This window comes from Carassius auratus, chromosome 15, assembly GCF_003368295.1.
Source record: "Carassius auratus strain Wakin chromosome 15, ASM336829v1, whole genome shotgun sequence".
Classification (NCBI taxonomy): Eukaryota; Metazoa; Chordata; class Actinopteri; order Cypriniformes; family Cyprinidae; genus Carassius; species Carassius auratus.
This window is the reverse complement of record NC_039257.1, coordinates 14213224-14228885: the sequence shown is the minus strand read 5'-3', so window position 1 is coordinate 14228885 and position 15662 is coordinate 14213224. Positions and strand designations below refer to the sequence as shown.

At 36.8% G+C, this 15662-nt stretch overlaps 1 protein-coding gene across 2 annotated transcripts in view; it reads right to left on the bottom strand.

Moving 5' to 3' along the window:
- Nucleotides 1–11880: 11880 nt before the first annotated feature.
- hip1 (huntingtin interacting protein 1) overlaps nt 11881–15662 on the bottom strand; it is a 42378-nt gene continuing 38596 nt past the window's right edge. For both annotated transcript variants that reach the window (XM_026282602.1, XM_026282604.1), the window contains exons 29-31: nt 15225–15286; nt 15030–15147; nt 11881–14837 (exon numbers count right to left, since the gene is read on the bottom strand). In XM_026282602.1, the coding sequence (XP_026138387.1) occupies nt 14827–14837; nt 15030–15147; nt 15225–15286 (191 nt within the window). In that variant the 3' untranslated portion in view covers nt 11881–14826. The remainder of the gene's footprint in view (nt 14838–15029; nt 15148–15224; nt 15287–15662) is intronic.

The window sequence follows — 15662 nt, the reverse complement described above, 5'->3', positions numbered from 1 at the left end:
ACACTAAAAGAAACAGTTCAGCCAGTTTTATCATCATCATGTCATTCTGTTGCACTATTTGAGTGGTAATTGTCTCTCAGACATAAAACATGGTTTGGATGAGAAATATTTTTTTGGCAGATGATCAAATTGAGGGGTCGTTACACAGAACATGAGGTCTAGATGCATTTCTTCAAAAAAATTTTTTTGATCCGATGAGTTTGGGATGCATTGAAATATTAGAATTTTTGTGGATAGACTGTATATGGCCCATGTCTATGGTATTTGTGGCCTAAAGCAAAATGCACCCCATATGTGATGCATTCAAACCAAAACCTATAGGAATGCACAGAAGCTACATTCAACTGCTCCAGACATGTCAACCCCTTTCACCATTTTGGAGCGGTCAGCGTTCACAGTAAAACTTTTTTAAGATGCCGCAAAACTGCACAACCCGTGATTTTAAAAACTGCAGATTCCCATAGAAACAAGTTCGCTTTTCACAGGTCAGAATATGTTGGTTTGGGTTTTTATATGTATTAACTCAATATTACAGGTTTTTCTAAACCATAAACTTAACTTAAAGGGGTCATATGATGTTGCTAAACAACATTATTTTGTGTATTTGGTGTAATGAAACGTGTTTATGTGGTTTAAAGGTCCCGTTATTCGCGCTTTTCTTAAGCTTTGATTGTGTGCAATATAAGATGTGTTCATGTTTCGCGTGTAAAAAAACAGTATTTTTCACACAATTCACCTATCTGTATACTGCTGTTTTCACTGTCATAAAAACGGGCTGATGACTTCCTGGTTCTATAAAGTCCCTCCTTCAGAAATATGTACCGGGTTCTGATTGGGCCAGCGGTTCCTGTGTTGTGATTCGACAGCAGCTGAGCGCGCGCTGCCCTCGTGGTAACGTGATTGGGCTAGAAGGCACGTGCTGGAGATGTACTTCTAATCATAGGAGCGGTTTTACTGATGAAATGCGAAAATGCGCATGTTTTTTTGCACAGCCCTAACATCTATTTAAAAAAGCTAAACAGTGTTGCCCTTTGTGTAATAAGTTACAGGAACTGTTAAACGCACCAACTTAAATAATAAAATACACTTACCGGTTGTGGTCCATAAACAACGCCTTCTCTAGACAAAGAGGGAACTGCTCCATCTTTCAAGAATAATCTTTGTGCAAATCCGGCATTAAACTGATTGAGATTGAGGAAGTTGTCCTCAGCAAAATGTGCTGCACATAGTTTTACATGTGGACTATAATTTTTGGGAACTGAGTTAAACATAAATTGTAACCATTAATCTACAAGTACAGCGTCCCTGGGAAGCCCAAACAAAGATGATTGGACTCAGAGATGGAAAATAACAGCCTTTCGACAACATGGCAAACAAAAACGCAGCTCTTCCTTCTTCTCCGTCGGAGCGCAACAAGACTTAACCTCCGCCCACATGAATTCACAAAAAGGGGGGTGCCTTTTTGTGTGTTCATGTGGGCGGAGGTTAGTCAAAAAACTGTTTTAGTGACGTCATTACTACAGGAACTAGAGGGCTGTAGTCCAAACGGGTCGTTTTTTGTAGGCGAATTCTGTTAAATCAAATATCTCGCTTGGCATTGAACTTTGAGCTTTAGAATTTTACAGATATTATTTATACTCTAACAACAACATTACACACTAACTAAAGTTTAAAACATGGGATCACGAAGAAGGGGACCGTTAAGTTAAAAAAAGCATTATTTTCGACATACTGTACATTATTGTTTCTCCTCTATGCGCCATCTTTCTGAAATGCATCGTTTTTTACAAAGCTCATCATTCTGAAAAGCAAGGTGTGCCCTGATTGGCCAGCTATCCTGTGCATTGTGATTGGCTGAATACCTCAAGCGTGTGACGGAAGTGTTACGCCCCTCACCATACTGTGATGCCGTGTGTCCCGGTGCGTTGAGACAAAACCAATAAAACCCATTACAAACAATGCATTTGTTGCAACCAGTTGGTGACATAATTACTAATTATAATGGGTTATACTGTCTTTTAATGCATTGCGTTATAAAACAATATATGCATTTGTGATCTGTGCAATGACAAACAACAAGTGCTACTCTACACTTCTCAAAATTAGCTTTTCAATCATCAGCTGCAAATCCTTTAAATATGAAAACAGACTGTGAGTCAAAACAGCCGGCACTGTAGTCTACTCTCCCAGGATCAGGAAACCATCATCTGTAAAATGACCTGCACACATCTGAATACTTGGGTTGAACTGTTCTGGAACAGTGTTGTAGATAAAACTTAACCACTGATTTCTATTTGTTTCCTCTTTTGGAAGGCCAAATAAAGTAGTTCCGCTTTTACAACGAAACACACAGGATTCAACAACATGGCAGCAGCAACAATACAACAGCAAGATAAAAGTTACGCCTTCTTTCTGTGCGTGAACATTTGGGCGGTGTTGTGCAAATCTTTCCACACAGTGACGTAGATGTGTGGGCGTGTTTAAACGAGGTGTTTTAGGGGGGCGTTGACTAGACTTAACTTTTATAAAGAATATCACTTTGGATTTGAGACCTTAGTCTTTGCAAGTTTAGTGATCTTATCTATTCACAAACAGCTTGTAACACTCCAAAGAGAAAGGAAAACTTCAACCATATTACCCCTTTAACTAAGTGGCAGGATTGCTTTGTAATTAGATTTCTGCTGGTGTCTTGGCTTTCCATCATGTGTTTTTGCACCTCCTTTTCATCGTGTGTTCAAAGTTCAATACTGTACATTCCACTTTATTACACAGAACCTAATTATTGAACTTATTTGTTTTGTTTTGTTTTCTTTGTATGTATGGATTACTTTGTTTTTTACCGACATCTGGTGAACATTTCATGTCAACAGCAACTTTAGAAATATAAATACACACACACACACACACACACACATATATATATATATATATATATATATATATATATATATATATATATATATATATAGTAGTATGTCAGCATAGGAAATATCAGTTTACATTTCCAAACATTATTTGTGCCATTAATTATAATAATCCAGTGAGATTTTTGTTTAATGATGAGATCAGACCTCTTTGTGGAGCACTGTTGTGCAAACAAAAATCTCAAAAATAATGTTTGGATATGTAAACTGATATTTACTACTGACACACTACAGCAAAACATAGAAATAACTGACTTAAAACCATTTCTTGTTGGTGAAAATACTAGTTACATAAGACTTTTGCACAGTACTGATATATATCTTGAATATATATACACTCTAAAAAATGCTGGGTTGTTTCAACCCAACTTTGGATCAAATATGGACTAACCCAACTTTTGGGTTAAAAATGTAGTTACAAAATTTAACCCAACAGCTGGGTTAGTCCATATTTGACCCAAAGAGATATTGATGTTCATTTGTTTTCATGGCGATATTCATACATTCACTGTCAATGTTTTTAACATAGTGAATGAGCAGATGACAGTGAATATGGCTGTTTCATTTTAAAGTTCTGTAGAGCTGCAAAATGCGACAATCGTATGCAAATGTGTTGTGAGTGAAAAATCCCAAAGGTCAGGTTCAATTTCACAAACCAAGATACTGTACAACAGAGGACCTGAACAACCTACTCATGTAATTTCAATGCTGAATGTTGTGTTTGTTTTTACTGATGTTCATTGCATGGAAAAGAGCAATTCGGACATACTGTTAAATATCTCCTTTGGTGTTCCACAGAAGAACACAAAAGGAGTCACAGGTATGAAACAACATTAGATGAATAAATGATGTGAATAAATGCAGGAATATGAGCAGCACACAGAAGCAGATGTGTTGTCTCCAACCCTAGGATTAAGTATCTCGGGAACTAATGACTCAGCAGAAAATCAAACAAAGAACATCAAGAGCTCATGTTCCTGAAACAGCAGACTGCAGTAAGGAATGATGGCGCTCCGAGCAGATCGGGTTCCGTTTATTGGCTGGTGAAAGTGTAGTCCTCAGGGAGAACCGTCTTTTTTTGGCCAGTGACCTCACATCTGCCTCTTTGTCCAGCAGCAGAGCTTTTATGTAACGTTTACTCTGAACATAAGACTGTGGGCAAAAGCAAAGCAAACCCTTAAAGAGATAGTTCACCCAAAAATATGAATACCTTTCTTCAGTGGAACACAAAAGGAGGAGTTCACACTTTTCCAAACAATGAAAGTGAATAGTGACCAGTGCCTGTCAAACAAAGATTTCCAGTGAATCCAAACTTAAATTTCAGCGTGTTTTTCTGAAAAGCTATTATATTAGGAAGACATATGAGTCATATGGATCACAGTTGTTATTATTATCCCTTATGGTGTTGTTTTTAGAGTTTGTCAGCCCCAATCCCCATCCACGTTTATTATATGGAACTGAGCAGCATGAACATTCTTCAAAATGTATCATTTTACCTTTTTTGTGTTGATCAGTATAATGGCGCATAAATAATTACAAAATTGGCTTTTGGGGTGAACTATCCCTTTAAAATGCCAAAGCTTGTCGTAGTCTGATATTTTTACGGTAGGCTGATGGTTTTCAGTGTCCACCCGTCCCCACCCTTCCTATTTAACAGAGACGACATTCACAAACATCTTTCCATAAGCAATCCTTTCTCCTCTGTGCAGCGTTCAGCCTTCATGGTTAAGGCAAGGCTCGCTGTAACCTGATGGAGTGTGAGCTGCAGAGGCTAAAAATAGCAGAGCCGTTCAGTGAGTCAAAACTCTGCAGCAGACTGACTCAGACAGACTGGTGCATTGACACAGTGAACAGAGAAAGCTCAAGAGTGACATCAGACAAGCATGTGGCATACTGGAGATATACTAATGCACTGTGATCTGATTGTGGCCATTCAAAAGGATTTTATCTGGAATTTAAGAGATACGATAGTCTTATGTTTCATTTCAATAACATAGATAGTGAATCTCAAATTACACTTAATGCAAAATCTGGGTCCTGGAGCAAAACCAGTGTCCACTACACCATTTAGGCTACTTCAGTGAAGTCTGTTGTAAACAAGCTCACTTGGAGGCACAGAATTAAACCAGGCCAAACTATATTTTCCCTGTGGATTAGAGATTGTGGTAATCTCTGCATTTGTTTAAGATTATACAGATTGATTTATTCCTGTGGTCTAGATTGAGGGCCGTTGAGAGAGTATGTATAGTGCACTGTGATATTATAGAGTCAGAACCCTTTATATCTGACATTTAATCATTTATAAATAATATTATTAAACACTATTCAAGTATTTACCAAAAATTCTGTTTGTTACACTATAGATGTAATCATTATATATTATATGTCGGTCATATAGATAGATAGATGAAAGATTTTAAACACTTTTCGTTTAAAGGCGTCATAGACTGAATGTGTGTTGACAGTATGTGTACATAACCACCCTATAATGATAAAAATCCACCCAGTGTTTTTTTTTTTTTTTTACTCGTTAAATGTTTTCACTTTCTCAAATCAAGCCGATCTCAGGTGTCTTACCTTAGACCTGCCCTGAGTGAGCTGTCATCAATCCGCCATTGTTTCACTACCGGAGCAGGTTGAGGTGTTCTGTTGTTGGATGTTTTAAAGGGGTCATATGATGTGATTTCTCTTTGGAGTGTTACAAGCTCTTGGTGCATAAAGAAGATCTGTAAAGATGCAAAGACTAAAGTCTCAAACCCAAAGAGATATTCTTTTAATCAAAGTTAAGAGTCAACCACGCCCTCTTAAAATGTCTAGTTCTAATGCTGCTTACAACACAAAAAGATTTTTTACATCTTATAAGATTTTCAAAACCTGTAAGATTTTTTGGCACACCTAACATGATTTTTTTTCCAATAACAAATGCAGACATGGTTTGTTTATGCAGCACGATATGCAACGCAACGCGTAAAAAGACAGTATAAGTCATTATAATCAGTAATAATGTTCCCACTGGAGGCAACAATTTTTTTTATCAGTTTTATTGGTTTTGTCTCATCGTGTCAGTTTCCTGACATTTTATCCTACCCATCGGGCACACACGGCATCACAGTATGTTAAGGGACGTAACATGTCCGTCACACGCTTGAGGCATTCGGCCAATCACAACTCACTGGATAGCTGGCCATTCAGAGCACACCTCGCTTTTCAGAGCGATGAGCTTTGTAAAAAATCAACACGTTTCAGAAAGATGGGGCATAGAGGAGAAACAATAATGTACAATATGTGGAAAATAATGTTTTTTTTTTTACCTTAAACCACATAAACATATTGCATTACACCAAATACATAAAATAATGTTCTTTTTAGCAACATCATATGACCCCTTTTAAAGGTGCTGTAAGTAGGATTGACACCGAGTGGTTGAACTAGGTATTGCAGTCCAGATTCAAAATATTGAAGAGGGTTTTTTTTACCTGGCCCCTCCTCCTCAGAGACTTGATGCACACACAGGTTGCCAGATTGACGACACCAACAAGAACGGGTGCACTTGTTGATGAATGTAATTAAATATGGATGTTTTCCGTTAACTGGCAACCCGGGGTGCTTATATACAATTGGGTAAATTGGCAGCAGGCGGGTTTCTCAAACCAAAACAGAGGCAGACATACCGGCCCTGAACTCATATTTTTAAAGGTGAATAACTGACTGTAGCATTGTTTTTCAGATAAACAAGTATGTTAACTTAGCATGTTTTTTAAATATCTGCAAACATATTATGGTATTTTTATGCTTTAGTAGAGTCAAAAACTAACATACAGCACCTTTAATGAACATAGCAGTGGTCATTTACTCCTGACACCGAGCCACTGAACTCGCAGTGGATTATGTTTCTGAAGGGAATGTGCTAATTAGCAAGTTTCACCATGAATGCAGCTAAAGGGAACAGTCTCTCAGAGAGGGGCGGGGTCAGCAGAGCTCATTAACATTTAAAGAAAAATGCTACAAAAACGGCTTGATCTGTAAAGAGCTGTTTTTGACAGAGTAAAGGTTTTTAACAAAACTATGTTACAGACTTTCTACTAATGAATAATATTAACTTGTGCAAATCCTATGATCCCTTTAAAGGGATAGTTCACCCAAAAATGAAAATTATGTCACTAATGACTCATGTCGTTCCAAAACCCATAAGACCTCCGATCATCTTTGGAACACAGTTTAAGAAATTTTAGATTTAGTCCGAGTGTTTCTGTCCCTCCACTGAAAATGTGTGTACGGTATACTGTCCATGTCCAGAAAGGTAAGAAAAACATCATCAAAGTAGTCCATGTTACATCAAAGAGTCAGAAGATGAACGCCGAGCCGGATAACGAACGAACGATTGAATCGTTTTCGGGGTCAAGAAACGGTTGCATCGGTTTTCGGATCACCAGTAGAGATGGGAAGTTCAGTTATTTTCCGTGAACCGGTTCTCTCGGACAGTTCGATTCAATAATCCTGTTGAAGAAAACGGTTCACCAGTTCTTTTGCGCTCAACATAATGACGTCATTGGCGATGAATGATTGCCCTTGATTCAAGCCTTCGGTTTACCTGGGCTCATTACACTAGCACAGAATCAGTTCAGAATCAATCACCATAAGAATCAGTTCAGTTCAGACGCTCTGTCTGTCGGTCTGTTTCACGCTGAATCACGCATGTGCAGTATCATCAGCTCCTCAGTTCTCGAATCAGATGCATCTGACAGAAACGGTTCTTGACTCGAGAACGAGTCAGTCTGTTGTTCGTTATCTGGCTCGGCTTGGTGTTCATCTTCAGTTCTCTCTTCACATCAGTTCAGTCAATGTAATGTTTGAGTAAATGAATTACTCCGGGATATTGATTTGTTTTAATTCAGAAGGAGGGTCAGCCACATAAATTTTTTTTTACAGCTTAAGTAATTTGTGGATTAATGCTTATTGGAGACGCGAACCATTTCAAACGATTCAGTTCGATTTGGTGAACTGGTTCAAGAAGATCTGGTTACATCGAATGATTCGTTCGTGAACCAAATATCACTAAACTGCTTTGTTTTGAACTCGCTGACAACAGACACGCAAGAGAAGACAAATGCTGAATAAAGTCGTAGTTTTTGCTATTTTTGGACCAGAATGTATTTTCAATGCTTCAAAAAAATATAACTGACCCTCTGATGTCACATGGACTACTTTGATGATGTTTTTCTTACCTTTCTGGACATGGACAGTAGACCGTACACACAGCTTCAATGGAGGGACTGTGAGCTCTCGGACTTAATCTAAAATATCTTAATCTGTGTTCTGAAAATAAACTGACGTCTCACTTGTTTGGAACGACATGAGGGTGAGTTATTAATGACGTAATTTTCATTTTTCGGTTGAACTAACCCTTTAAGAAGTATTACTGTTAAGGATTTATTACAATACTTAATACAATTTATAAAAACAATTCCTTACAGTGTCTCCATTATGTCTATGATTTTTCCAAGCAAGACATGTTCCTGAATCAACATTACTGTCCAAAAATACAGACTTAACCCAATCCCTACCCCTAAACCTAACCCTATTCATAATTTATTCCTAAAATCATTGGGAAAGGATAGCAAACTAACAAGGGTGTAGAAGCACTTAATCCCGATATTAAGCATAAAACTGAAATTTCCTGAAAAGTTATCCCTCAATTCTGATTGGTTGCTTGTAATGTTGACCCAGAAACATGTTGGTTCATCAGTATATGCACAATAAATGTATATATTGTACCTGAGAGAAAATGTGTTGTTTTGAAAGAGATCAAATGATTTTTTTTCAACATTTTCATTAAAGAAACATTTATTTAAAAAGCTTATCCAAAAGCAGTGGTTATTTAGGAGAGACTGCATATGTTAGATATTTTGTAGACAGCAACTTGAATAAACCAGACAAGACAAAAATCTAAAGTCTGTAGCTGTAGACCATTAGGACAGCACATTACTGCAGTCATTATAGGCTACTTTGTTGGGATGCAGCAGCATAAAATTCATTTTACTTTTAAGAGCATCTATCTGCCAAATGTCTTGAATGCAAAGACCATTATGTTTGCATGCTATATAGCCTACTGTAAACATGAACAGGAAATAATTTATCACAAAAAAAGAAAACAAGTGTCTACAGCACTGACATTATTATAGGAGAGACCAGGAGAGACAATTTTTCCTCCAATGGTTATTTAGTGTCACACCATGCCCCATATTATGACATAAAATCTGTATTCAACTTTTCAGTAAATAATCTTGCATGCAAATACAACTGTTAAATAAAGATTAACTGGTTACATTTTGAAACAGTGTTCTAAGATGCCTCATGATCAAATTTTGGGATTTGAATGACATGTTTGTAATCTTTGCTAGTTGAGATAATAGGAATTGTTTCAGATTGTTTGAGCTATCAATCATATAATCATATTTTTTTCAGTGTGTTAATACATTATTATTCTTAATTATTTTTAATCATATTTATTTATTTGAGCACACAGCCAATAAGGAAAGCAGAATCATCAGGAGAGATGCAGTCTATCACTGATGACTCTTCATTCAATTTATGTTGATCTGTCATAATAATCAAAATCCTGTGCATAAATTGGCAATTTAACACCTAATGTGTGTGTGTGTGTGTGTGTGTGTAAATTTATATATATATATATATATATATATATATATATATATATATATATATATATATATATATATATATCTCACAGAAATACATCCCCTTCGAGACTGGCATATAGTTAAATGAACATGAATCCATGAAATGGATGTCACAAATGAATATCATATACATTCTTTTATTAGACATTAACAAACCATGGACATGAACTAGAAGCATCTGGGTCTTTTGCATTGTCTTGACATCTTCAGAGTATCATATGTATCCATTCCCTTTTAAAGAACAAAAACAGGGATTCAATGGATTAGATAAATAAATAAATAAATAAATAAATAAATGTATGCATTTAGCAGATGCTTTTATTCAAAGCGACTTACAGTGCATTCAGGCTAATATTTTTTACCTAACAGATAATTAGATAGAACCATGATTAGATAGAACACTATATCTAAAACGTATACTTTAACGCTAGTTATGATCAGGACTGTGTAAGGCAGTAGCAGGGCGCTTGCGGGAGCAGTTCGTGACAGAAGTACCCACTGGGGTCCGACCGTGCCCATGGGTCTTCCCAAAATGTGATGATGACACGATGACAAGATTTATGGCTGTGTTGAAGAAAAAACTCATTTTGAGAAAACGGCCTTTAAAAATATGTATTGTAATTGAAATCTATTGACACAAACAGATAAAGTGCTATAAAAGAAACACTTTTGGAGGTTTTCCTTCCACTAGTTTGAAAAAGCACTTTATGAAAAACCAAAAAGTCCAAAATCTCAAAATTGACAGGTGCTTGAAAAAACAGTGTTTTTGCCTGCAGTGTCTCACCTTAAAAGTGAGAGCGAGTAAAATTAATTTTTCTTACAGTAGCGGACATAAGCAAATGAACACTTCAATGTCAAAGTTTCTTCAAAGAAGATCTAATTCCTATGCTAACTTTCACGCTAGTAAAAAGCCATATGGGCCTTCCTTGGTCAATTAAAACATCAGCAAATTCATTTTATGAGCTTTACAACTTAAAAATAACTGACTGAATTTAATTTCCAAGCATGTCATTCCGGGCAAGATTGCTTTTTACATCTTGAAAATTAATTATAATGCAATATAGAGACTTGTATTGTAATATTCAATGTATTGAAATCAATTTCAGCAAATTATCCTACATATAGGTTCATGTAAAATTGGTTAGGGTACGCAGTAGACATCACATCCACAATTTCTAAATATCGCTTATCCTGGGCAAAAAGACCAAACGAGTCCTTAACAAATGCTACGAACCAGGTCATGAGGTCAAGGTTTAGGCTTTCAGTCAATGGTTGGAAATCTAAATATTTTATAGAATTTAGGGACATTTTAGGTTTTAAACTACACAATATACTGTACAACTAAAAATATGTTTGTACTCTATCTAGTTCTCTCAAACTCAAAGTGAAACAAGTCTGAAGTTCATGTAATGTACCTCCTCAGAGGTCAAACAACTCCCTTCGACTTGATCTGGTGTGTCGTTGGTAACTGCAAAGATTTTCTTCCTCGGTTTATGCATTCACCTGAACGTGCTGATATATTCTCAAAATGTACTGGAATGGTCCAAAACAAATGCAATAAACTAAATGATATATTATATATGTGATTTATTCTAAATTTAGTTAGCCTGGTTAGGGACAAAATATGAAATATCAGGCTCATTTCTGTTGAATAACGAGGGCAACGTACAAAACTGTAATTGAGGTGGTTCCCTTTCAAAAATACATACAAAAAACAAACAAACAAAAAAACTAATATGTACCATTTAGGGTTAAGGAACAAAGATGTACTTTAAAAAAAATGCCTACATATAACCAAATGTACTTGTGCTTTTATGTAGCTAGAAACAAACTACATTTGAATCTATTTTATTTAATTTTTTCCATAACCTGCTGTGTTTTAAGCTGCTTCTCTGTTTATTCCCATATGAGAGAGGAAACTGTAAATCTGGTGTCAAAGAGAGTGTTCTAATGTAGCTTCAGACTAAAACACAAGATGAGCTCCTCTGACCTGCATGAACTCATGCTGTAATATTTAGTGACACCTGGTGGGATAATCTCCAGCATGTCATCAGATTCAGTCATTGTTTTTATGGCCAAACAAATCATTTTACATAACTGAATAACTCCCTGTTTGCTTCGTCTGAATAATTACACAAGCTTGTGTTGAGATGTTTCCCTCTGGCCTCCAAAAACCTCAACAATGCAGACTGTAATATCAGTTATCATGATGCATAACAAAAGTCTACACAAGTGGAATCAAGACAAAACAGTGATTATATCAATGAGTGAAATATTTATTTAAAAACTGAAAAATAAAACAAACTCACACACATAGTTTTAGTATATATAATACAAAGATATTCTTCAAAATGTTACTGAGCGGTCTTGTTTATTTCTCAGTTAACAAAAGTGAGAGGCAGTTTAGAGGCTGGCTGAGCTGGTAAGACTAGACAACCGAATCTAAACGGTGAAATAAACCATTATTACCGGAGGTGATGCTGACACTCCAAAAAAACGGAAATTAAATACCCAGTGTTGCAACTTAACATAACGGCCAAAGCAGTGCAATGAGTGAAACAATATGAGGGTATTAAGACATAACAACATAAGTGATATACAGTATATATATATCATATCTCAGTCAAACAGCATCCACCCAAACACACACACACACACGTTATATTAGTATTAAAAAACACACACGTACGCACTCATGGTTTAGCCAACGCATGTTCATATGGAGTCTAAAGGACCCTTGAACTCAATCACTTTCTCTTTTGTAGTTACTGACTGCTAGTTTGTGGAGACGTTGAGGTAACCCTGGTTTGTAGATGACTACAAGACTGCAAGTCCCTGTGAGCCCTGGGGAGAGCTGTGCTGTGGCAGACAGTGGTGGTCTACAAGGCTATGTGGTCTACATTGCTTTGACGGAAGTGGACAGACCTCTTGAACCAAATGCATTTAACGTAACATTCTTCATGCATCTCCATTTTGTGTGAATTTCACGAAGACAGTCAGGAAATGTCCAAGATCCCTACAAATGAATTCTATTTTGCATAAAGAAAATTAAGCCCATTTTATATATATATATATATATATATCCCTTAAATTCATGTGAATTACTATAAATAAACCAATAGAATTCAAATTGTAAAGAACACCTGTAAGTAGCTATACATCATAGTAATATTTGTACTGCATATTATGAGAAATATATACAATTCTAAAAGAAAGACTTAATTTTTTTTAAAGCAAAATATTTTTTAAATGAATTTCTGACCCATTTTACGGAGCTCCAAAAAAGAGATAGTGATGGAAAAAAGATGGGAGGATATTTTTTGTTTGTTTTTACAATATATTTGCTTTCAAAACATCTGCATTCCCTAATACAGTATTTGCTCGCCAAATATTTGCATTTTTCTCAAGAAACTCTTTGAATTTAATAGAAAAACCTGTGTTCCCAAGAAACTGTGTTCGCTTGCAAAACTTGTCTTGCTAAATTTTTTTTTTTTTTTGAGAAACGTTTTCTGGCAAAACGTTTATGTTTTTCTTAAGAAACTTTGCGTTTGCTCACAAAACTTTTGCATTCTTTCAAAATATTAGCTATCAATTGGAAATCCTGCATTCCTCAAAAACTTTGTTCACTTGCAAAATTTTTGCATTTCCTAGAGAAACTTTGTAGATTCTTTTGAGAAGCTTTGCATTCTCTCGCAAAACCTTTGCATTTCCTAAAGAAACACTTTATTTGTGTTGTGATGGAAATAATATAAGGTAGAAGGAGAAACTACATTTCTGTGCTTTTCTTAGTGCAAACAAAAGATTAGCGAGCGAAGGCAGTTTCCCAGGAGAATTCAACCCTTTTACATCCAATCTCATTTTTCCATCACCGTGTCCCCTAAGGGGCTCCGTACCATTTTTTCCTTTTATATATCCAGTTCAAAAAGGGAAGCTCAAAGATCCAAAGGAAACACACCAGAGTTGAACACAGCGATGGCTACATCTGTTCTCACACCACGCTCTACTGATTTCATGATCTCAGTTCTCGACACCAAACTACAAATTCAAAACACTGTCCTAATGCTACTCAGATCAAGATTTTAAAGGTCTGTGTAAAGGAATGGGACCCTTTTTCCCTTTTGGAAGGCACAGACGTCTCTCCTTGCCTCAGTTTGAAGGGGTGCGTGTTTGTGGAGCTGGAAGAAGACAACAGGAATGAACAGATACTGTCGTATTAACAGTGTGTAAACCGTGCGGGACCGTTTGAGGGACCGCTACTGATACAATATGGTGCCATATCTATCTGTGCTGAAGAAACTATGAGCTATAAAACAAAAACGATGAGCCCTAGCCTGACGTGAGGTCTCACAAAAACAGTCACTTCATTTTCAGTCATGGACTTGAAACTGGTGAAACGCATCAGGACAATATCATACGGTAGATGAGCTATTTCTCAGTCTGTCCCTATATAAGTCAACATGGTGGAACAGTAAAAAGCCAGCGGATTAAATCTATTAAGGGTTTTCCTATAAAATTAATGCCTTGGGAACATTATTAACTCATAAAAAATACTAAATACAGATAAAGTGAGTCTAGGTTGAGTTTTCTAGTGTTTTCAGGAGTTAGTCCGCAGTAGGTCATCATCTATTCCTCTTTTTAGTCCAGTGACCACTGCTAGGGGACCAGGGAAGGACGGACCCAGACGAGGGCGATCCTACGCGACGTTAAGGAATGCGTTTGAGAGGTGGAAGTCGCACACTGCTGCTGTTTGTGAAAGTCGAGTCCGGAAGAATCACAGCACAGTGTCAACTCCTGCAAAATGGGGTGACTCACCCTTGTGCAATGCATCATGGGATGTTTCACGGGGAGACGGGATTGTTCTACATGGGGGAAAATTCTCTGTTCCGTATAAGGAAGAAGAGGACATGAAATACTCAGACAGTTCAGCGAGTCTGCACTTTTCTCTCAGTCCACTAGGTGGTGTGCCATCCACTTCCTTCCTTCCTCTCCCTCCCCTTTTCGTCAATATCCTCCCGTCTCCAGACTCCACGGGCAGGGGAGGGAGCAGGGTAGAAAAAAAGCACCTTTTATTTGGCTTTAATGTACAAGAAAGAAATCAAAGAGTTAAAAAATACAATAAAAAGGGAGAAGGGAAAGATTGTGTGTATATAAAGACGTCAAGCTCCCCGTCTGTAGGGCTGCTGCACAGAGCCCGACGAGTCTCAACCCGTTCCTGCAGACAACACAAAAAGAAAGAGAACGAATTACGTATGAGCAAACTCGGGAACACAGCACTTATTAGCTTGAAAAATCGCAATCCACTATGGGATGACTTATTTGAGGAGGAGGAAGCCGTTTTGGCTGATGGTCAGACTGTATTGTGTTGTTGACAGACGGATGTTTGTGGTTTTACTAGAGGTCTTACCCTCTTCCTCTCCTCCCCAGCCCTCTGCGACGCCAGCGAGCTTGTAATGCTTCTTCCTCAGTTCACCCAGTCGCTCCCGCTCTTTCTGCAGCCGCGTCTCCAGCTCCAGCACCAGCACCTGAGACGTGTGGTCAATGGTCAGATTTGTTCACATACTTGCAGAAATACACGAGAAGCAGTTTAACACACTCTCACCTGTGCGTCCATCTCTTGCCTCTTGATCTGAGTGAGTGTCATTGCGGAAAAGTCCATTGTTTCTGAAATAAAGAGAGAATTCAGCATTACTTGTCAAAACTGAAATAGCATGGCTTTTAGTTCATGTCACAGCTTTCAGACTATAGAGATGAGTTTGAAGGTGTTTCTCCAATAAAATTCTTTTTAAAATGAAAATATCTTTCAATTTTGGAGAACAAATCAAGATTTCACCAGGCTATAACAAACTTATTTTAAATATTTGTATAATAGTTTTATTGCACTTTATTTAGTATGTTAATTGGAAAAAACAAATAAACAAAATAATAAAGTGTGATAATACTACTATATTTTAAAATAAAAAGCAGTATTCAATAAAAATAATTTATAGTATATGTTACAAATATAATATGCAAACATTTACGTTTTCATGGTTTATTT